A 23,785-nucleotide genomic window follows, 5' to 3' on the forward strand; every position below is an offset into this window, starting at 1 on the left:
TGGCTGTCTGCAGAGACATGAACGACACAGACGGAGAAGCCACACGAACACTCCAGAGAGACCCGGGCAGCTGGGGAAACACTCTACAACTACAGCCCATCTATCAGACCCCTCTGGCTTTCTCAGCCCTAAGAGATTCTGAAATAAACACAAAGGCCCAAGGTGGCATAATACCGAAGCCAGCGGTACCTACTCTTTGGCCTCAATCACTGCATGGGTATGTTTTATCTTGGGGACCCTGACAGTCCCTCTCCTGGGCAGAAGAGCCAGCCAGTCCCTAATGTCCCCAGCGTCCTCAACAACCCCACAGCAAGACCCAGGCAGGCTCTAAAATGTCTTGCCCTCAAAGGCCTGGAGATTGAAGGCAGTATCCAGAAACTTCTTCAGAGACACCAGGTGAGTGTTCCTGTTTCCTGTGGCTGGTGCAGCTGCTGGGTCTCGGCCAACATACCTGGGGGAGGAGAGTCAAGCTAAGCGGAGGGCTGAGCCCGGCCCTGCTGCTACCCCAGGACTGCACCGGGTCTAATCCAGCTGCAGAAACGAAGAGCCTGAGGTTCCAAGGGGCCAAGTCACTGGCCTAAGATCAAAGGTAGGAGATTTGAGACACGCAGGAGGTTCTCTAGTTCAGTTCTGGCTGCAGAACAAACACAAAAGTTTCCCCTCCCTAAGGCCGTATTAAAGAGGATCCCTGATGGGGAAGCTGATCTGTCACTGACAGTCACAGAGCCAGCAGGGACTATGGGGCCCAACTCCTCAGTTTCCAATGCAGCCCAGAGAAGGGCAGTGGCCAGTGCTGGGTCACACAGCAAATGGGGTGGGCAGAGCCAGGATGGGGCCTCAAGCCCCCAGAGCCTCAGGCCTGGAAGACGTGAGGGGTAAACGGCGGGCAACCCCTTGCACCCAGCCTTGTACCATATGGGCCGCGCTCGGCCCAGGATGGTCATGAAGCGCGGGCTGATGTAGTCGTAGTAGCCCATGTTCTTGTGCTCCTCCTGGCACCACACCAGCTCTGCACCCGGGTACTTCTCTGCCTCTCGCCTGATCAGGTCGAAGGGGAATGGAGAGATCTGGGACAGACAGGGAGAAAGAAGGGAATAGCTAGGGGAAGGGGGAAATGCACATGCCAGGCCCCCAGGAGAGCAGCCACTGCTTCCCTCACTGGCCCCAGCCCTGGCACGCTGCCCAGGGCCAGGGGGCTGGCGATATGACCTTGCTCGTCACTCTGAGCAGTTGAGGGGCTCAGGCGCACCTGCTCCAGGCGTGTGATAGCCACTTGTTCGTCCAGGCCCTGGCTGCTCCGCTCCTTCACCAGGTCATAGTACACCTTTCCCGTGCAGAAGATGAGCCGCCGCACCTGCCCGGGAGCCTGCGCCGCAGCCCCATCCTCAGGAATCACCCGCTGGAAGCTGGTCCCTGGGGACCGATAGGGCATGGCAGGGGCGTCTGCTCCCAGAGGGGCCAGAGCAGCTTGGGAATCAGGTCCACATCCCTGGCACCTCCAGGCTCTCCCTGGCCACTAAGACAAGCCCCAGATTTAGACCTGTGGCTGCAATAGGAACCTCTTGAGCCAAACAATGGAGCAGGGGACAGGGACAAGGGTGGAGACAGTGGCTGGAGCCAAGGGCAGAGCCTTGGGAGCATCAACAATAAGGTGATGGGGCGGGGGAGCGCTGGGGATGATGGGGAGAGCCCCTGAAGGGGACAGAGGTGATGATGTCACACCCGCATCTGACAGCGTCACTGTCCCAAACCTGCTCCCCTTCCAGCCATGCCTACCTCCCAGGCACACTCAATCCACCCCGTCACCAAGCTGGAAGGCGAACCCTGCACAGTCCTCCCTCTCAGCCCCAGAGCCCAGCCTCCATCCCCAAGTCCCATCCATTTTTCCTTCCTGAGCTCATGCCATGTGCCAGGCACCAGACTAAAAATACTACAAAAACCTCTGAGGAAGGTACTGCAGGGTCCCCGCAACCCAGATGAGGACACTGCGGCAGAGAGGGTCACTGGCTGCCAGGGCCCACCAGTACTAGGCACTCAGCCCAGGCGGTCCAGCCCAACGCCAGAGCTCTGCACTGCTGGCTCAGCCGCCCGCCACATCTGAGGGGATGCCCACACACACGTGAAGAACAAGCACCTGTCCACGCCACTGAGGTCCTCCTGGCCAGCCCCTGCCCCTCCGCCTACAACCCAGGACCGTTTTCCCAGACAGCTCTGCTCTGCCAAGCCTCAAGGCCCCACACCTGCTCCTCCCTGATCCTCCACTGGGTCACGTCTCACTTCCAAAACCTGGCCCTTCGGGTGCTTTATCTGACCTCCGACTCCCAGTTAAATGAGGCTGAGAGCTCTTGGAGGGGGCGCTGGCTCCCCAGGACCAGAAATGTCTGTCTGGCTCATGAGAGAAAACAACGGATGAGTGAACTGATACTCAGTGTCCCTCGAACTAGCAGACCTTTACCAGGCCTCCTGCCTCTAAGCTCTTCTGGTGCAGCCAGGCCGGCCCTGCTGGGAGGCTGCGGGGTCCCAGTGCACTCCTCTGGCCCTGGTGCTCCGCGTAAGTGACCCATGTGGGTTCAGCCACCCGGCCGCTGCACCAACCTCCCAACGCAGCTGCTGGCGGGGATCATGCCAGAAGCTGCTTCAGGGCCAACAGAGCCACAGACAGAGGCAAGCACGGAAGAGTCCCGGGAGCAGAGGCCACACGTGGGCCACCAGGGCCCCCATCAGCCGCCGCCCCCCCACGCCCAGGCACATACCAGAAACCATTTGGTCAAAGCTGGACTTGGCTTCTGGGTGCCTCAGCAGAGATTTGGGTGTGAAGATGATCAGCTGGAAGGGAAACACGTGCCTGGCTGCCAGCCGCCCCTGCTTGGCCAGGGTGCCCTGCACTCGGCCCCTGTACGGTCCCGGTGACGACCAGGCGGGTGGCTCACCGGCTTGCGGAAGGGCAGCAGGATCTGGCGGCGCAGCACGTGGAAGTAGCTGGCCGGCGTGGAGCAGTTGACCACTATCCAGTTGCAGTCGTAGAGCTGTCTCACCTCGAAGTCCTGGGTGAACGCCTGGAGGGGCAGGGTGCGGCTGGGAGGTGGCCTGCCTGTGGCATCCACACCCTGGCCTTGCTGGGCACAGCAGCGTGCAGTCCTGTCCTGGGGGAGGGCGGGCAATACTCACGGGGTAGGCGTCCGAGTCATCATTGCTCATCTGCAGGAACCTCTCGGGCCTGGCTGACGAGTGCTCCGGGCCCTGGAAGCAAATGCCAGATGGCCCAGGCTGGCCAGCGTTTGGGGGGGACTGGGGATCTGTCACACTGGACGGGGACCCTGGGCCTGGGGGAGAGTCTGAAGGGCTTCGTGGAGGAGATGCCCTCACTCCGGAGTGTCAACCGCAGGAAAGCACCAGGAATGTGGGACAAGAGGAGGGAGGTAGCCTCAGATGAGGGTCCGGCCACAGCCATGTGTGAACATGTGGGGCAGAAGGAAAAAGCAAAACGGCCAAGATGCTCTTTCTCTAGAACGTTCTGACCTACAGCAGTGACTGTTTACTATGTGCCTGTGGTGCGCCAGACATAGCTCTACGGACCCCACACAGATTATTCTCTCGTCTTGTGAAAGCAGCCCTGTGATGGAGATGAGGAAGGCGAGGGACAAAGAGATTAAGAAACAACCTCAAGGTCACTCAGCCAGAAAGGGACAGATTCAAACCCAGGTCTGACTCCTACTCCTACCCTGGCCCACGGGGCTGCTCTGCTCCATAAGAGCAGCAAGGACCCCCGCACTGTCCTCCAAGCTGGCTCTCCGTGGGACAGGGGTGACCTGCTCCTCTCTTAGTGGGGACGCCCCAAGGACCCATGGCCACAGGCACCAGCCAGGCCGGCCCAACCCTCCGCAACCAGCCTGACTCACGCTCCACCCAGTGAGATGCCAGCCACCTTTACAGCTGGGAGACCGTGGGCAGTCACAGGCCTTCTCTCCTCGCACGTGAAACAGGAACAGAACTGACTGCCTGGTCCAGCTGTGAGGATGCCACAGGATTATACGTGGCGTGTAAAGTGCACGGCACAGGGAGACCTGACTCTGAGCAGTACTGATCAATCCCTGACCACGTGACCAGTCCAAGCTGAGTGGGTCCTCGGGGCCATCCACTGCAGCCAGCACAGCCCTGCCCACGCTCCACCTGGTCAGGCTACACACTCACCAGGCTGGCATCTCCTGATGCTGTGCTCCTCCCCTCCCCGAGGGCCTGCACATCCTTCTTCTCCCCCACATGAGGTTCCCCCGACAACATAGGTTCAAATTTCAGCTACTAGCTGTGTGACCTTAGGCAAGCTACTCCACCTTTCTGTGCCCCAGTTTCCTCATCTGGAAAGTGGGAACAGGTCCCGGCACAAAGCAGGCACTCAGGCATGTCCGTTCCGTTTACTGCTGAACAGTAGCATCACCAACTTCAGCAGCGGTGACACAGAGCTACGCAGGCCCCGCCCTGCAGACCCATGTGGTTCCGGGGCACTGGGAGGCACATGCCCCCCCCTCAACTCTGCAAGTGGCCAAGGTTCTAGCCATCCTCTCCCAGGCCGGCCAGGGCCCGCCCCCACGGCCCTCACCATGCCCTCCATGCCGTGGGGCAGCAGCAGCACGACGCCATTGTGCCGAACCCACTTGGCCTGGCCCGTGCTGATGAACTGGTCGATGATGCACTGGGCCGTGTTGTGGAAGTCACCAAACTGCGCCTCCCAGAGGACCAGGGCGTTGGGGCTGGCCATGGCGTAGCCCAGCTCGAAGCCTAAACGGGAGACGCCGAGGCAGAGCCTGTCACACACGGTCCCCAAGTGGTGGTGGCTCCGGCCAGACCCAGCCCTTCCTCCCACGCGCTGCCTGCTCCGCCCGTCCCTCCCAGCAGGACAGAAGCGCCCGGGGACTCCTTGGCGCCCAAAGATCAGGATCTCCCTTCCTGGCCGCCGGCAACACACCCAGAGATGCCACTCTCAGCCCTGACCTCACGTACAGCCAGCTTCAGCCTTATGTAGGCCAGGAGTCAACTCCAAAGACACCCTGGGGAGGCAGCAGGGCCCATTTGCCAAGGGGCCCCCCAAATATGGCAGGGCTGCTGAGGGGAACGGGCAGGAACAGCCCCAGAGGCAGCTCCCCAGAAGTGGTGGCCAGTCTCGGTGGGTTCCTGTTTCTGGGAGGAAGCAGGCCAGCTAAAGGCCAAGCCAAGGGAGAGTGCAGGGGGCCAGTCTGGGGAGCCCAGAGTCTAGGGAGGGGGCCTCGAGACGGGGCTGCTGGGTGTGGTGGCACAGAGGGCAAGACAGACAGGAACGTGGAGGTGGCCAGGCCAGGCTCAGGGCCGGTCAGTGGCAGCAGCAGTCAGTGGACTCGATGGGGTTTTCTGTCTGGGCCCACTGTTGCCCAGGGACAAGCTCTGGTATCCAGAGCTCCCACCCAGGCCAGAGTGCACCCCCACCCCCCATCTGGGCTCTCTGAGGGGCCAGATGGGACAGGACCTCATCTCTGATGTGGCCTCAGGTGGGGGCAGCCCAACCACTGTCCCTCAGGGCTGTCCGAGGACTCAGGTCCACCCAGGGGCCTCTGAGCCTCTTCGGCCCCACCCAGCCCCAGACCACGGTCAAAACAACAAAAACAGACACCCTGAGGTGCAAGACCCTCTCTGGTCCCCAAGCATCTCAGGGCCCGCCCGACCTGTAGGCAGAGTTCTGACCCACCCAGAACTCCGTACTCCGAGAGGGAGCTGTTGCACACAGTGTAGGGGGCCTGGTGAGGCCAGAGGTGGTTCATGGGGACACATGTCCTCCGGTCAACTTCCTGGTCATGGAGAACGTGGTGCCGGTGACTGCAGAGACACAGACCAGGAAGGGAGGGGAGGCGGGCGGACTGAGCAGGACACCAGGCAAAGTTCCACAGGATGGCGACATCAAGAAGGCCGTGGAAAGCCAGAGCGATCTGGTCCTTCCTCTGGGCAGCCGCCCCTCCCACTGGTGCCCTCACACACGCCCCGGGGGTCTTGGAGCACAGGCGTGAGAGGCTCAGCTTCTCCCCTAAGGAGGGATCCGATGACACCTGCCTTGCCGACCTCCCAGATGCTGGGTGGAGCCTGAGACCCTAGGAGGCCACACCCCAGGGGCACCATCTCCCTGCCCATCCTGCTAGCCCCTTTACCACCTCACCTGCTCTGTCCAGGTTTACAGGAGGCAGGAATTCCTGTGCATAAGGGGGGCCCCCCTGGCCAAACCCCAAGCCTTGTGAGGACTGACATGCCACTCAGGGTGCAGTGGAGTGGCCCTCTGTACCCTGGTTGGAGCAAGACCAGCAGTGATGAGGGAGTGGGACGTGGGAAAGATGGCCTGTCGAATACTGGAAGCCACACTCCAGGACTCACTAACATGGCAGAGACAGAGTTGAGATCCCAAACATCTGGGGTCCCACACAGAGGAAATGTAATGAGGACAACCGGCAAGTGTAAAGTCCCTCATCTGGACTCAAAACCGAACTGCGAACAAGCAAGATGATGGCAGGGAGCTGGCTTGACAGTAGTTCACAGAAGAGAAACAAAGGATCTTGAGGACCATAGATAACCACAAGGGTTGACATCAACCAAGAGCTTGGGCCAAGCAGTCAGCTCTGCACGCTGGCCCCGTGGGGACAGAGAGGCAGGCAGCCTAGCAGCCCTCAGACAGCTTGGCCCAAGGGTGGGGGTTAGTGTGCTGATAGAGTTACCTGAGAACACCTCCTTGGCTTCCCAGACAAGGTCTAGGAAGAGAAGGAAGGGCCACTCCACTCCAGAGGCCCTGGGCCGACTGTGAGAGATCCCCAGCGCAGCTGAGCTCTCAGCTCCCCCCAGGCACAAGGCTAATGCCCATAGGGCCTAGGGCCCAGAGCCCCCCACCCTCACCTGAATGTGCCCCTCTCCACGTCCTGCCCACTGAGCCGCACATGGATGCCTTCCTTGAGCAGGGAGCCAAAGGCCATGTACTCTGCCAGCGCCCAGTCCACTGTCCTCTTCCTGGTCATGTCCGCACGGCCCCGCAGGATACGAGAGAGGCCTGCGGGAGGGGAGGGCCAGACTGAGGGCCACAGGGCTTGGCCACCCCATCTGGGACAGCCATAGTCCCTGGGACCTGGGCCGGGTGTGTATATACTCAGTGTACACCCCTCCCACCGAGCAGGGCCCCGGCAGGATGCAGGAGGCCCCTCCTCCAGCATCACCACTCTAGCCAACACACAGGGCCAGCCTGAGCCCACATCCCCACCAGCCTCCCTCCCTGCGGGAAGGAGCAGGCACCGTTAGGCGATCATCCGCCACATGCATACGCCGCATTCGTTGATTCAGGGACGTTTCCCATAAGCCCACGGGAGAGGTACCAAACTCCCCCACTCCTAGATGAGAAGACACGCTCAGAAGAAGGAATTCATTTACTCACGATCACATAGCTATGAAGGTGCTTGGATCTGAGCCCAGGCACCCGGTCCAGGCTGGGCTCCCATCAGCCCTACACCCACACAGACCCTGTGTGACTGCACAGAGCCGGTGCCCCAAGACACCTGGGCCTCCACGTGCACGTGGAGGAATCCTCTTGGAATGCCCACAGGCTGCTCAGAGGGTGCACGGGGACCCCACTACCATCGCGGGGGCCCTCCAGGCTGCCTGAGCAGAGGACACGATGGACACCATCGTGGCCAAGAGGCGCAGCCAGTGACCACCTACTAGCCTAGGGTCGCCCTCTGTCATCCACCCAGCCCAGCACTCTTGCCGCCCAACATTCTAGGCCCAACCGCCCCCTCCATGGGAAGCCCTTCTTTCCCTGCTCTCCTTCTGCCTGATGCAGGGATGCCCCCGGCAAAGGCACTGGGAAAATACAAGGTGTCCCACAGAAGCCTGGTCACCAGCACCCAGCTGGGAGCGTGGCATCCACACCTGCTCACCCTGAGAGGAGCTGTTAACACAGGCACCTCATGGGGCACAAGGGAGGCACTGAGAGCTCCGCTGATCTACCCAAGACCAAGTCAAGATGAGGGCCGGGCCTCCCTGACTCCTGACGCCATCTCCCTTGGGACACGATGTCTGGGACAGTGGCCCATGCTGGAGCCTGCACAGCAACCTCACCCGTGTGGATCTTAAAGTCCTCCAGGGGCACAGAGCTGGCCACTTCACCAATGTGGGTCAGCATGTCCTCTGGAATACCCGTGGCTGGGCATGTCATGCTCTTGGGCTCCCCGTCCACAGTGAAGAAGCCTGAGAGGGCAGAGGCTCTGTGACTTGTGTGTGGCAGTGGGGCCTCAGCTCCCCTGGCCAGACTGTCTCCCCAGGACTCAGGGGCCCATCACTCCCTTAACCCCAATGGCACTCAAACCCTGAGCCCATCCTGGGGACCTGGGACAGCTGACAGCACCCACCTAACATCCTCCCCTCCGGCACCTGCGAGGCCCCTCCCTGGACCCAGGGTCACAGCCATCTAGCTCTGCCCCAGAGAGGCCCGCTGAGCACCCCTCCCCCAGGGCCCACTCCACTTTGCGGTCCACCCTCCCTGACCCAGCCCTTTCCAGGAAGCAGCTCATCACATGTGTCCCGAGGGCGGCACTATCTCCCTCTACTCCCGCCTACCCCACCTGCAGGAAGCAGTCCCACACAGCCTCAGGGGTCTCAGGGACAAAGCCCACAGCCTCTGGGCTGGGCAGCAACTGTCCTCATTCAGGATCACTCCAGTCCTGGTCCCAGTGCCAGAGCCCAGGGCCCAGGCAAATCACTCTTAGCCACACGCTGCTCACTCACCAGGCCAGGGGGAGTCCAGCCAGTGCTTTATATGCAGGATCTTTTTATCCTTGGACCTGCCAAACGCCTCCTCACAGATCCGGTCATATTTGGCGATTTCTTCCTGAAATCAGGGTGAAGGCCTGGATGGAGGCAACGATGCCCTGGGCAGCCGGAGGCTGAGTCAACCCAGACTCATAAACCCTGGTCCCTCTCACCACGTTCTAGAGGAACTGTCTGCCCACTGGCCCACAGGGACCTTAAGGCCAGAGATAAAAGTCCCAGAGTGCAGGGGGATCCTGGAAAGAGTTCAGATGATTGCACTCAGCAAGGGACTTGGGGGAACGCAGGAAAGACTCACAGTCCTTGCTCTGAGAGCTCCCTGAAGGCGGGAGGGCAAGCACATCCACAGATAACTACGGGGTCAAACCCGGCTCAGGGCTACCTCCTACAACGAAGCCTTCTTGGACTCTGGCCTGAGGATGGGCTTCCATGCATCGCAGCGTTCCCTGTACCCCACCAGACTGTAAATGTCTCTGGTCCTCCGTCCCCCTCGATAACTGGGGGCTAGTGGGGACAAGGACCATATTGGCTACTTCTATAAACCGCCAGTGCCCAGCACTGGGCTGATGACATCAGCAGCCGCCTCAGGCTGATCCCAGGCGCTGACCGGCCCACCTCGAATTCCTGCAGGGTCACGGTGCCCTCGGCGATGAGCTTGTCTGCGTACTTCTTCAGCACAGGCACCTGCCTGTGGATCTGCTTGTACATGAGCGGCTGCGTGAACATGGGCTCGTCCATCTCGTTGTGGCCACGCCGGCGGTAACAGACCTGCAGGGACAGAGGGTGGGTCCCCGCGCCCAGGTGGTGTGGCTGGCGCAGTCACTGCACAACTGGGGCACACCTGGCAGGCCACATCCGTGAGGCCTCACCAGCCCCCACTACAACCCATCACCAAATGCCCCACCCCCAGGCCTCTGCAGAGATGGTGCTCAGCGGTTCTAAACCTGCCGCTCAGCCCCGACTAGCAAAGATGTTGCAGACCCGGCGCACTTGCCACGGCAGGGACAGTCTGAGCACCTCCACCTCAGTTCCCCAGACCCACCAGGTCCACCACGACGTCTTTATTGAAGGTGTTCCTCCACTCGGCCGCCACACTGCACACATACATCACGGCCTCTGGGTCGTCTGCATTCACATGGAAGATGGGCGCGTTGACTACACGGGCGACGTCGGTGGGGTATGGTGAGGAGCGGGCCATCCGGGGGTCCGTGGTGAAGCCAATCTGCAGAAGCAGGAGGCACTGAGAGCTGGACAGCAGCAGCCGCCTGGGAGACCAGAGGGCCAGGGAGCCAGGGGAGAGGCGCCTTTGCCTCGAGGTCCATCGGTTGTGCTCAGGAGGTGCAGGGGACATGATGGGCTAACAGTGAATGACCTCGAAATCAGCCGTAGCCGCGGGTCCCACGGGGATGGCGGTAACACCAGGGGAATCGTGTCTGCTCTTTCTCCTGCAATCATTTTTATACAGTGGGAGTGGGGAGTGCAAGTTGGGGTAAAACCCAGTCTCACCAGTTACTAACTGTACAACCTTGGGCCAGGTACTTAATTCCCAAAGCCTGTTTCCTCATCGATTAAAAGGGCTCATTAAATTCCTACCTCACAGGGTTATACTGTGAAGGTTAAATGACTTAATATGCGAATAAGGTAGTTAACCCAGGGCTTTACAGGCTCAGAAGAAGAGCTGTTATTAACCACAGCTACCTTTTTTAAAAGCAAAGGCTGTGAGAGTTGTGTTCGAAGACTGCCTGGGTCACATGGAGCTCAAGGCAGCATCTAGTTACATGCTCAGCCTCGGTGCTGGTTATACCCATCTTCCTCTGCCCTTACTGCTTTCTCACATACATAATATGGGGGGAGGGGGCTGCAGAGAGAAGGACAGAGAGACACAGAGACAAAGACAGACAGATGTATACACCTCCCAGTTCCACAGACCAGGAAACCGAGGCTGAGAGATCAGGCATCTTGCCTGAAATCACACTCTGGTAAGTAGCAGAGCGGGGGGGTTAAACGCAGAAATGCCTCACTCGTCCCCTCAAAGTGCTGCCTGGATTCAGGGATGGAGGACACTGACAGGGCCCAGCACACAGCCCAGGCCCTTACCTGGTTGTTGACGACGACGTGCACGGTACCGTTGGTGGTGTAAGAGGGCAGGTCACTCAGGTGGAAGGTCTCATAGACCACACCCTGGCCAGCGAAGGCGGCATCCCCATGCACCAGGATGGACATGACCTGCAGGGCAGGATATAAGCCAGGAGAGGCCCCCATGCCCCAGCCCGTGCAGCCTAGCCCTGCTCCTGGACTTCAGAGATTCAGAGCCTACCCCTCAGAACCCAGGACCTCAGGGCCCAGGCAAGCTCACCTTCTTGCCCTGAGCATCCCCGCGGTAGAACTGCTCTGCCTTCGTCTTCCCCTGCACCACGGGGTCCACAGCTTCCAGGTGGGAGGGGTTGGCCACGAGCGACAGAGTGATGTTCCTGTTTGTGACTCGGTTGATCCTCTCATGGTACATGCCGAGGTGATATTTGACATCTCCGGAGCCCTGAAGGTTGACGTGGCCTGTGATGAACCTCCCCCCCCACCCTATCCCAGACATGCAAGCTTACAGTGGCGCTGGGACATTCCCGGGATTCTGCTCCCTGGGAAGGCTGTTTTGTCCCTGACTCACACCTGCATCCTTCCCCCAAACCCAGCACAACGCCCTTCTTGCCCTCCAGGCTGGCCTAAGAAAGGTAGGCAGGTTCCCTGGGCCTTGGCTCCCTTCTTGGGGCCCCTCCACATTACCAACAACCATCCTCTCCGCATTAACGATGGCAGAGTGGGGAAGGGGTAAGGCACCTGTAGGAAGGGGCCAGCCAGCAGCAGTGAAGGCACAGAAATGAAGGGCGGCTCTTAATTGGCATTGAGACCACGGGCTAGGCCTCTGGGCACACATTGGAGCAGGACCTGTACCTAACTCCTTACACCAAAGTAACCAAAAATGTACAGACAAAGCCATAGTATCAGGGGAAAACATGACATACTTTATGATCTTGGAGTAGGGAAAGTCTTTCTAAACAATGTACAAACCTCAGAAGCCATAAAGGATGAGACAGCTAAAATCTAATATATTTGCCATGTGGGAAGAAGATCCATGCAAGTATCAGGGGAAAAAAATCAAGCTGGGAAAATACTTATCAGACAAACGCAGGCAAAGGGCTAACTCCTTCAATACATAAGGCACTTTTACAAACTGGTGAGATAAAGCCCAAAAAACCCATAGAAAAATGAGCAAAAGCCAGGAAAAGGAATTTACAGAAAAAGGCACCCATGACTTAAACATGTGAAAAGACGCTCAAATTCGAAACAGAGAAATATGTTCAAATGCAGTGACGTTTGGACCTAGAACATTGGCAAAGATGGAAAGGTTGGACAGAGTAAGGGAAGCCGGGGGCCTGGGACCTTCGCACACAGCGTGTGGGCTCGCTGCTGTCTGCAAGCTCTTTGGAAGGCAATTCAGTCCTACCTCCTCAGCTCCAGCCACCGCATTTCTCGGATACCGTCTAAAAGTGCACACGTGTGCGCAGACACTCATTCCACCACCTAATGCTCATCAACAGGAGATAGCAGAAAGCAGAGGGGCACTCGAAGCTCGGGGAGCTCTGTGTGCAGCTCTGAAACAGTGACGGCTCGTTAAGTGAAAACAGCAAGGTGGCCAGCGGCATCACGAGCTGCTCCCCTGGCTTTTTACAAATAAAGCTGTACTGGACACATACGTGTGTTCGCACTGCGTGGAACATTTCTGGAAGTACACACTTTAACACAAAAACTGACCACAGCAGAGCCTATGGGGAGCAGGAAAGGGGTCTCAGAAGGGAAACACACTCATTGTGTAATCTTTTCTTCAAACGACGCTCACATTACTTTTTCTATTAAAAAAAAGTAAATTTGTTTAAAGTGTCCTTTGGCCAGGTTTTACAGTTTACTCACATGTTGTCTCTGATTCCTCACAACCATTCTGGGGGCAGGAACTTTTATCCCCATTTTACAGAAAAGCAAACTGAGGCTCAGAGAGATGAAAGTGCTTGAGCAAAATGAACATGATGGCGAGAAGATTCTGGATTGGGAGCCAGCAGATGTGGATTCTAGTCCTGCTCTGGCCTAACGTGCTGGATGATTTTGGAGCAGTCATTTAATGTGGTTCATTTTAACAAACCATGCACCTGTGCTGAGTGCTGGGGCTTCGGGAATGAGGTCCCTGCCATCACCCTGCTACCAGCCTGGAAGGGAAAACAGACATATACACACACACACACGCGTGCACGCACGTGCGTGCGCATGATGGAGAAGGCCAGAGTAGAGACGGACCTGCTGGGAAAGGAGGCACAGAGGAGGGAGAGACAGGATTGCTGCCTGGAGGACCAGGAAAGTCACTAGGAGATGGGTAGGGCTGGGAAAGAGGCAGAGAGCAGAAGAGAGGAAAGCCATCTGGCTGAGGGCCCAGCATGGGCAGAGGCGTGGGGTATGAGGCATACATGACACGTATACGTGCCAGGAAGGGGGTGAGGGCAGAAAAATATTCTCTCTGCTCATCAGTGGGCACAGGAAACCGTCCTGACCTCCCAATGCTGTGCTGGTCAAACAAGTGAGTGAGGCAGCCCTTCAGGGAAGGTAGACAGGACCCTGGGCACAGAGGTATGGCCACATGAGCTGAACTGAATAACTTCAGGCACTTCCCTGCACACCTCTCTGGGCCTCAGTCCCCCCAGCTGGAAACAGGGAGGTTAGCCCAGATTACCCGAGGGCTCTCCCAGCTGTTGGAGATCATAGCACTTGGCTCCAAAACACCTTAGGAGCCTCACACAGACACCCCCAGCCTCTCTCCCACTCTTCTGCATGTCCGTCCACCTCAAGGTCTGTCTGAGCCTGCAAGCTCCTGGCCCAGGCCCTCTCCAGTCCACGTCCCAAATACCCAGCTCTCCAGGGGCTCTGGGGCCTGGGCCTGGCACCCACCTCATCCGCCGCCTCCAGCTTGGGGTCAAACTGGCAGAAGATCTGCTCCAGGTCCTTGCGGATGACGTTGGCCAGCACGTTCAGCCTGCCCCTGGAGCCAGAGGGGGCAGGGCTCTTACCATGCTCCCTGCCCACCTGGGACCTATCAGAATTAGCATGGGGTCTGGAAGGCCCCACCCTCTCATCCCGCCTCAATCTACAAGGTGTGTGAGCGGGTCCAGCTGGCCGGCCCCCCTGGGCAGGCAGGCATCCCCCGCTACAACTCAGATTCAGGAGGCCCTCGCGAGCAGGGAGCCACCCAGCCTCATGGCAGGGTGTCTACTCACCCCTCTCCCCAACCAAAAGTTAAGCCCAACCCAGCACCTTGACCCCAAGCTGCTAGCGAATCACAGCTGCTCACACATGGCTCCCCAGCCCAGCCCAGTGACATGGAAGTGATAAGGATAGGGAAGAGGGGACTGGACTGCCCCTAAGATCAGGAGTCACCAGAGGCCCTGTCCAGAGGAGCTGAGTGAGGACTGAGGGGTGGGGGGAGGAAAGCAGCCAGGCCCAGGGATTCTCCAGTCCAGCCTGAGCTTCCCATCGGGGGCAACCTATTCAGGGGTGGGCACCAGCCTGATGGGGGCACAGGACATGACTCCGAGCCCGCTCCCCATAGACTACCAGCGGATGCCGGCCCCAGGCCTGCTCACACCCTGACCTCCAGCCCCGCACGGCCCAGTGACAGAAGGGCAGCGCTCCTCCAGCGGGCCCCTCTCCTGCTCTGCGGGGGTGGCAGGGCTGTGGGATCACAGGAGCCATATGAACAACCCTCAGCCCCTCTGGGCAAAGCCTCCGGCCTCAAAGGCCCCTCCCCAAACACGGAGGCCTGGCCGAGGGCAGCCCTTGACTCTGGAGCCTTCCTCAGGCCAGGAGCCTGGCCAGCACCACCACCCAGCCCCAGAGCTGCCTGACGGCCCAGCACCATCCTCTCCCACAGTCCTACTGAAGCCACGTACGCCCCTGCCTCCTCGGACCACGGGGCCAGCTCTGCACGACCCTCTGACCAGACACCAAGCATTTCTGGGGCCCCCAGAGCGCAGAGCCTGTGTGGCAAAGCTTGGGCTCCCGGGAGGCCAGCCCACAGGGTGGGGACCCTCCTCACAATGCATCCTGATGCCCCTGGTGCGGATGTAGTCCGGGGCTGGCCCACCTGTGAGCAGCTGGAAACAGGCACAGGAAATGCAGGGGCTTTGCCCCCCAGACTGCTCAGCAGTCCTCTTCCAGCCCGTTTAGCAGGACCCCTGGCCACCTTGGCCATATTCCTCATTAGCCCACAGGCTCCAGCTCAGAGGTAACTGCCCAGTGGCCAGACCAGCCTTCCAAGTCTTTATCAAAGTCACAGGAAATGTGTGGCCAGCTTGCAGCCGGGGAAAGAGACCCTCGGCTCACCTCCAGAGACCTCCCACCAGGGGATGCGAACCTGAGGCCACCTGCCCAGGCTCTGCCCTCACTTCCCTGGGATGTGCCCCTCCACATCCCCTTGTCCACAGGAACCTCAAGTAGCGTGATATACCCCTCTTCTGTAACCTCAATACTCCTGGGGACAACAGCAACATGGTGAGAGAGAAACAGTTTAAGAGAGCCTGGTTCCATGTGGCTTTGGCCACATGCTTTCTGTGATGAGCAGCCCAGGGCCCAGGGACTCTGATAACTTTCTAGACCACTCTGCCTCTATCCTCAGGTCCCACCAACACCCCTGCTCTGATTTTCAAAGCCTCCTATCCACCTCAGCTTGCTGGGCCTGGAGGAGAAGCGCCCACCTGTGTGGCATCCCCAGGATGACATTCTCGATCCCCATCTCGCTGGATTTGTCGATGATGGTCTTGAGGGCAGGAATCATGACCTCACAGCCCTCCAGGCCAAACCGCTTCTCTGAGGACCACTTCCGGGCCAGGAAATCTTCAAACCTGCTTGGGGAGAGATGGGGAAGGGTGGAGAGGCTGGGCTCCTGGGGGCTGTTGATGAGGGCTCGGAGCAGGATGCCAGGACACAGGAAGCTGCAAAGCCACCTCCCGCTGCGCAGTCCAGGACCTGGCACAGACACCATGATGCTCCTACCAGCAAGCAGCATAGGTCGGCGGGGAGGCTGAGGGTCCTCCCAACTTCAACAGACCTCTGGCTCCATCAATTCCCAGTTACCACCCTCTCTTCCCCTTCCAGTCACACTGCTCCAACTAGCCATTCCCCTGCTCCCAGACCACTGCCCTCCAGCACACACGTGCCCTGGGGCGCTCTCCTCATGCCCCAAAGATGCCTCACGGCTCAACTCAAATTCCAGCCCACACGTCACTGCTCAGGGAGCCACTTTACTCCTAGCAGCTGGTCCAGGGGCTCCTCCAGGCCCCCGTAGCCCTGGGAAGACCCAGCTTCAGAGAAGTTCAGGGGCAGAACCAGGCAGTGCCCCACCTGCAGGAAGGCGCTGCTACACTCACTCCACACAGGGACGTCTTTCTGCCACTTCCACCCTCATTCGGTGTCATGTTCTCCTGGAGCACCATCCAGCCCTGCCTTCTCTTACCGGGCACCCTCCTAGTTTCTTAGCCAGGGCCTGGGACATTTCATACAGCCCTGGAGCAGGCCCCCCAGCCACTCAGGCTGCCCGGGGTGGTGCTGGGAGCCTGACCTCATAGAGCGCACCAGCCGGGCCAGCAGGGTCCGCTTCTCCTCGCTGGAGAACTGCATCACGCCAGGGGTCTCGAACTTCTGCCGGATCCACTGACACTGCTCCACGTCATTGATGAACATGAACTCCAGACCGATGTGCTGGCAGTATGTGTTCTGGGGGAAAGGGAAGCGCTCCACGAGGAGCCAAGAAGAAGACCGACCGCCTTGGGATCTGGAACAGAAAAGGCAGCGCCCTCCCTCCCTCTATCGCACGCCAGAGCTTCATCAGCTGTGCCCGACACACCTGCCTGTGCTCACCTCCAGGCGCCGAATGATCTCCCGCAGAGAAAGGGTGTTTTCAGAGCCTCCAATAAAGGTAGTTGTGGGCAGCTGGAACTCCTTATCCAGGTCAGCCTCCCGCAGGTCGTAGAAGGCTAGGAGGCACATATGGCAGAGCCCGGGCAGCAGAGAGGAGAGAGGGAGGTCAGGCCCAGGTGGGGCCCAGCTGTATCCCCAGACCTCCCAACAGTGCCCCCAGGACCCTCCCGCCATGTCTAGCCTAAAGCTCAAAGGCCCTCTGTCTGCAGGGCACAGGGCATGAGTCAGAGCCTAGCTTGCCGCCATAAGGGTGGGCCTGGACAGATGTCTCAAGCTTGCTGAGCGTGGCACACCAGCTAGGGAAGACGGGGAGGCCTCCCTTGCAGGGACATCATGCATAGCTGGGCAAGGGTCAGAAGAAAGCCTCCCAGGCTGCTTGCTGAAACCCAAGACCCAGAGGCACTGTAGGCTCAGAGCCCCTCACTGGGCACAGGCACCAGCTGGCTCTGGTGTCGCCAGGGCAAAAGGAAAGGGTACCGACTCACCCAATTTATCAATGGTGGTGATTAAGTCTGAGGGCACAAAGGAGTCCAAGTCTGCATCCAGAATGCCCAGGGGGTCCAGTTGGGCCACATGGTGGCCACGGATCTGGAGAAGGGGAAAAGGTCGGGGCGGAGCTGGAACGCAGCTGGACAGACCCTCACCAAGACTGAGATTCTGGGCCCTGGCCCCTCAAGTTCCCCTTCAGAATTTCAAGTTTCCACATATCTCCAGCACCCAGCCACTGAACAGTTGCCTAGGAGACCCCACCATAGCCACTAAGGTGGCAGGAGCTCAATTCTGTTTCAAAGTACAACATGCAGCTTTCAAAAACAGGAAAGAACGCGTACACAAAAGTAGTTACTACGGTACTATTAGTAATTGCAAAATTCTAAAAACTTCCCAAATGTCCATCAACAGGAGACTGGCAAATGGATATGGGAAATCCACACAGGGGATACTACAGAGCTGCTAAAAGGAATGAGGAAAATTCCTAACTGCTACTATGAGGTTGTCTCCACAAAATATTATTAAGCAAAAGGGCAAATTACAGAAAAGTGTGTGTGGTAAACTGCCCAGTATCTAAGAAAGGGAAGAGAAAAGTAAACACATGCATTTGCATTTATTTGTATATATTTGCATGTCTACAAATAAATATATACATTAGAAGAATATACAGTAAAATAAGAAAACTATAAAATAAGGAAAATTATTACCTACAGGGAAAGGACAAAATAGGGCAGAGCAGCAGGGCTAGAAGCTAGGCTTTTAACAATATATCTTGCATTGACGATTTGACTTTGGAATCTTATAAGTATTTTATATCACTATAAAACAAAATTAAGTTTTAAAAATTGAAAGTAAGACAAAACAAATGAATTAATGCATCCATTTGGTGGCATAACTACATAGAGAGGAACTATTCCAACTGACTAACAGAATATTCCCCAAAGACAAACAGAACTGCAGGAATAAAAAGATCATAAATTCATTTACAGTACCAATCAGCAGTGGTAGTACTAGAATTGTATTCTCAGACTGTCATGTGTGGATTGTGGGAAAATCAAGTAAGTCATTGTATTGCTGTGTTTGAGAACCTCTATTTTTGGTATCTTTAAAAGGAGATGGTGACATAAGACTGATGAGGTCAAGGACAAACACTAAGTCCTACATTTGATGTATATAGAAGCATCAGTATAAACCCATAAAGTATGGTATCTTTTAAAAAAATACATATTTCCTGGCTCTAACCATCAAAAGAACCCAGAAGTCATGACCAAACCAATAGCAGTAAATACTCGCTCACTCCCTGGAGAACTGGCTGGACAGAAATGTGCGAGATGAGCTCAAAGCATCTTGTCCTACCAGATAGCAAAGGGGTGCTCAAACACTACTGGGGCTGGGAATAAGGATACATTTTGAGCAACAAAAAGGATAATATCTATAGCAGACTGAAACTCATTAAATATGTTTAAATTCATGCATTCATATCATACTATGAAAAAGAAGAAAAACCTGTATTGGCCATCTTTGGAGGATGCTAGGAAACCATGTCATAATTTTGAAAATCCATCAGCAAAAGGAAAAGTCAAGCACTGATCCTGCCCTCCCTATACCATTTGTACCTCAGGATAAACAGAGCTGACAAAGGGAAGGTTCTCATGAGAGAAGTATTTCAGGTAATAAACAAAGAAAGAAAGAATTAGAATATCACCACTTTTACCACTCCCAATGACTTAATGTGTCCAGGAAATAATTATCTTTAGATGCTAACTGATGAAGTGCCCATCACCACCAGGAAGCTGATTTTGCAACAACAGAAAAAATCAAATCTATGTTGGATCAAGCATCTAGATCTAACTACCAATTTACAGAAATTACATGGGACAAAGGGACAGATGAAGTGACACCATGAGGATGCAATCAGCAAAATCCACACTCGAGAAAACGCTATAGGACAAGCAACCTGGTTTCTTATACACACACACACACACACACACACAGAGCAAGAAACACAAAAAGAAATGGAGAGGAACCCGCAGAGTAGAGTACAAGAGACTTGAAAAGCCATGTCAACATATCACAACCTGTGGCTTTATTTGGATCCTGATTCAAACAAGCAGTAAAAAGAAATCCTAGGACAAACAGGCAAACATGAATACCAACTGGGTATTTGGTGACATTAAGGATTATTACTATTTTTAGGTGTGATAATACTATCACGGTATATTTGAATTCTTTTTTTTTTTTTTTTTTTTTGCAGTACGCGGGCCTCTCACTGCTGTGGCCTCTCCCGTTGCAGAGCACAGGCTCCGGACACGCAGGCTCAGCGGCCACCACTCACGGGCCCAGCTGCTCCGCGGCACGTGGGATCTTCCCGGACCAGGGCACGAACCCGTGTCCCCTGCATCGGCAGGCGGACTCTCAACCACTGCGCCACCAGGGAAGCCCATATTTGAATATTTTTAAAGGAGGCTTTACCTCTGGAAATACATGCTGAAACGTTCAATGAATGAAATGATATGAAGTCTGGGATTTGCTTCAAAATAATCAGTGGCCTATGGGTGGAGCCGGAGATGGGTAAGGTGAATCAAGACTGGCCCTGTATTGATGGGGGTTCACTACATAATCCTTCTACCTATTATATGCTTGAAAACATGCATTAAGAAGCAGCCTGGGGTTTTTTTCAGTACTATGTGCAGATGAGTCAAACCAGAGCTCAGCCCCCAAGTGACCTGTGAGGGGCTACAGCCCACCCAGTAGGTGCTCACTACCAGGCAGATTTTTATCATGCAAGTATGGAGTAACATTCCTGAATCCAGAGACCATCCTGCTGGAAGGATGCTTTGGTCTTGGCCAGTGAAAGAACAAAGAGCTGCTGCAGAGCTGGGACTGTACTTAGAAGATAAGGCCCTCAGGCCGTACTCTGAATGCTACCCCACGTTTCATACAGAGTTTTATGTTCCTTGTCCTTTTTCAAAGTCAACAGTCAGATCACTTTCTGCCTCTTTCAGCCAACCAAGAAAAACATAATTACAATCACTGCTGTTTCCTCGCAGGTGGCCCACGATCCATGGGTCCTGAGGCCAGTGAGGGAGCCCAGTCCTGTGCACCTTTCCTCTTCCGCCCCAGCACACCTGGGCAGGCAGCTGCCATCCCACACAGAGTGCATCGTTCAGAGGCAAGGCGCCATTTCCATTTGCTAAGGCCTCCCTCTCCCCCGAGTTCCTGCAGCGGCTGGCTGCACCCTCCCACGGAGTCTCTACCAAGGACCGCAGGATGCCCCTACCCTGCCTTCTGCATGTCTTCAAGACAAGTTTCTCTTATGAAATACCTCCTGCCACTGATTCCCAGACAGATCCCAAATGATTACATTTTTATGGAGTGAACACCCAGTACAGCCCTCCGGTTAGTCCTGTTGGGTCAAGACCAAGAATAGGAAACATCATCAGGACTCTTTGACATAGCAAGGGCCCAGCCTGGGAACCCAGCAGAGGGGAGCCTAAGTCTCCAGGACAGAGCAGCTGATGGGGGAGAGCTGCTTAATGAACTATTCATTCATTCCACAAATACTAACTAAGCACCTGCTGGACATCAGCCCCTGTCGTCTTGGAATGCTCAGCCAAGAGAAAACAGACATTAACAAGCGGCAATCTACTCACCTTTCATTCAACACTCACTGAAACTGATCACTCACTAAGTACTTCTCCAGGTTCTGGGGCAGAGTGGTGTGGGCGACAGATGAGAAAGACCACAAACAATCCACTTTGCACAAGAAATACAGGGGGTGGTAAGTGATGTGAATGGTAACGTGACAAAGAGCAGGAGGAGGGGTCAGAGCCACCAAGCTCCCTAAAGTGACGCTGGAGCTGAGCCAGTCTTCTTGCCGTCAGCACCTGGCCACACCCCAGGAGCCTGTACCCTCCCAGCCGCTCACCTGGTAGGCCCGGATCAGAGACTGCACAGCCAGGTGGTCCTCCACCAGCTTACTGGTCTTGGTCCGGCTCAACACTGCCGGCCTGCTCTCAGGGACAACAGAAAGGGGCCGGGGCTGAGCCGGACCATAAGAGGCTTCCTCACTGGCTTTCCGGAAGAAGCTGTCCCAGGACTGGGCAGGGGCAGAAGAAAGAAAACAGCCAGGTTAGGGCCTGGGAGTAGCGCGGGGTGGCCCAGGCTGGGGCCCTAGGGGACATCAGTCTTCCTTCACCACCATAGCTCTCAGGGCCCTCCCAGGACCCTGCCGACAATACCCTTCTCAATCAGCCCAGGGCCCCCACCCAAATTCTGGATCTCTCCAGGACCCAGCTTGGTAGTGTGTGGGGGAGGTTATAAGCTGTGATCAAGGGGCTTTATGTATGAAACGGGCTTCTATCCATAGGCAAAACATGCCCTCACACACTGTGGGTTGGAGGCAGCTCTGTGGAGGTCAAGGGCAGGCAGTCCCTCAACATTTCCAATGCATGTATCTTTTGAACCAGCAATTCCACTGCCAGCAATTTATTCTACAGATGTACTTGGACAGGTGTGCCTACATGTACAAGGATGTTCCCTGCAGGAGAGTTTATAAAAATGACAACGTAAAAACAATCTAAGCAGTGATCAATAGGAAACTGGTTAAATAAATGATGGTAAATTTAGATTCCGGAAAATTATGTAGTCTTTTTTAAAAAGACGCATTTATTATTGTGGATGTGGAATATTGCCAAGATATGTTGTAAAGTGAACACAGCAGAAGAGGATGTATGCTTTGCTACTATTCGTGCAGAAACAAAAAGCAGATGGGCACATGCACCAGCACCTCCACATTCTAGCAGAACACATACAAAAGTGCTTTCCTCTACGCCCTCTCATACAGTACTGGTAGGAGAATAAGGTGGTACAAGCCGTGTGGAAAGCAATTTGGCAACACCCATCAAAATTATGTACACAGATGCCCTCTAACCCAACAATTCCACTTTGGGGAATTTATGCCACAGTTAGCTGCACACGTGCAGGATGATGAACGTACAAGATGATGTAGTACAGCACCCGTCATGACAGCCAGAGACTGGAAATGAGGCAGATGCCTGTCCCTGGGGATGAATGTAGAACATCCATCCAAACAGTGGAATACTATACAGCTGGGAAAAAGAAAAATGAGGCTCTTGAGGTACTGACATGGAAAATCTTGGAGATGTATGCTGAGTGAAAAAAGCCTGGGGCAAAAGAGTGGATGTTACATGTTACTTTTTGTGTAAAGGGGGAGAATCCAGAGTTATGTTTGCAATAAGTTTATCTGAATGGATACAGAAGAAATTAAGAATAGACTGGGGAACAGACAGGTAGGAGCTGAGCAGATATGGGATGGAATGGGAGGAAGGTTTTTCACTGTAGAACTTAATACTTTTTGTTTTTGGATCATGTGAGCATATTACTTTCCTCTGAGGCATGTGAGTGAAGGAGAGAGAGCAGCTACGCTTTTCACTTTTGTCCTGGCATCTGATTTTGATTTTTTTTTTTTTTTTTTACCATCAGTGGGTACTTATTTTATCAGCTTACTATATATGTAAACACTTATGCTCCTAACTATATAACAAGAGGCCATCTGGAGACGGCACTGCATGACAAAGGAGGCAGGGACAGGCCTCAGACCAGGTGTGACTGAGCACGGCATTATCAGAGCTTCTCAAGCCAGACCACCACCCACTGGCTGGTCCAGCAACAGGACAGCAATGGACTTTCCTCACCCAATATGAGGACCAAGCTCTTTCACAAAGATGATGGAGGACCTGAGAGACAAAGAAACCTGCCCGGGGTCACACAGCAGGCAAGTTGCTTCTCCCCACTCCCCTCTCCACAGCCCAGCCCCAGGACCTTCTCTCCTGCACAGAGGGCAGGGTTGGGGTGCCAACCTTGTGGACACTCTGGGGGTTTTCCAACCAGGCGAAGTACATCTCCTCCATGTAACTGGAGCCGCCTCCAACTTTGCTGCTTGGGAAGGTGGCCGGTGGCCCAGACGACCTGCTGTACCAGCTGAACCTTTGGACGCCATGTGCGGCCAGGAGCCTCGAGGCCTGTGCCCCAAGCCGGGATGGCAGCAGCCTCAGCTGACTCATTCTGGACACAGGCAACAAGGGAGAGACATAAACCACGGGACTGGGATGGAAGGAAGGAGGCTCTGGCAGCCACTCATCCACTCATATGGCATTTGCTGGGCCTACTGGGCAGGTGGCCCTGGGCTAGGCAGTGACGAGACAGAGGTGAGAGGGACAGTCAGCCAGGCCTCCTGAACACCCCGGAACTCAGGCAGCGGAGTCCTCCAGGGACTGGGTGCTCCATGACCGGTCAGAAAAAGGCCGGAAGCAAGGCGTCTGGCTGAGCTGCACGATCTCGAGGCCCATGGCACTGCTGGGTCTCTAGTCATTGTGACCAAAAGGGACCAGTGACTTCCCCTGACTGCAGTATAGGCCCAGCATGTCCTCCCAGGCCAGAA

General features: G+C 55.9%; 1 protein-coding gene across 4 annotated transcripts; it reads right to left on the reverse strand.

Moving 5' to 3' along the window:
- Positions 1-327: 327 nt before the first annotated feature.
- On the reverse strand, positions 328-23,408 carry OGDHL (oxoglutarate dehydrogenase L; the record flags this gene model as incomplete). 4 transcript variants are annotated; one of them, XM_082673888.1, is made up of 22 exons in its annotated part: positions 328-451; positions 913-1,067; positions 1,250-1,413; positions 2,754-2,826; positions 2,931-3,056; positions 3,169-3,240; positions 4,598-4,776; positions 5,717-5,844; positions 6,904-7,054; positions 8,116-8,244; positions 8,782-8,884; positions 9,439-9,591; positions 9,866-10,045; positions 10,921-11,049; positions 11,180-11,359; positions 13,810-13,900; positions 15,612-15,758; positions 16,475-16,629; positions 16,774-16,889; positions 17,319-17,421; positions 21,251-21,421; positions 23,205-23,408. In XM_082673888.1, 22 exons carry the CDS (start codon positions 23,406-23,408, stop codon positions 328-330), a joined length of 3,033 nt encoding a protein of 1,010 aa, XP_082530014.1. The 4 variants fall into 4 exon arrangements, with proteins under 4 accessions (XP_082530014.1, XP_082530015.1, XP_082530016.1 ...); XM_082673889.1 differs by lacking the exon at positions 21,251-21,421; XM_082673890.1 differs by lacking the exon at positions 9,866-10,045.
- Between the last annotated feature and the right edge of the window lie 377 nt (positions 23,409-23,785).

Source organism: Grampus griseus (genome assembly GCF_964374135.1).
Source record: "Grampus griseus genome assembly, chromosome: 16".
NCBI lineage: Eukaryota > Metazoa > Chordata > Mammalia > Artiodactyla > Delphinidae > Grampus > Grampus griseus.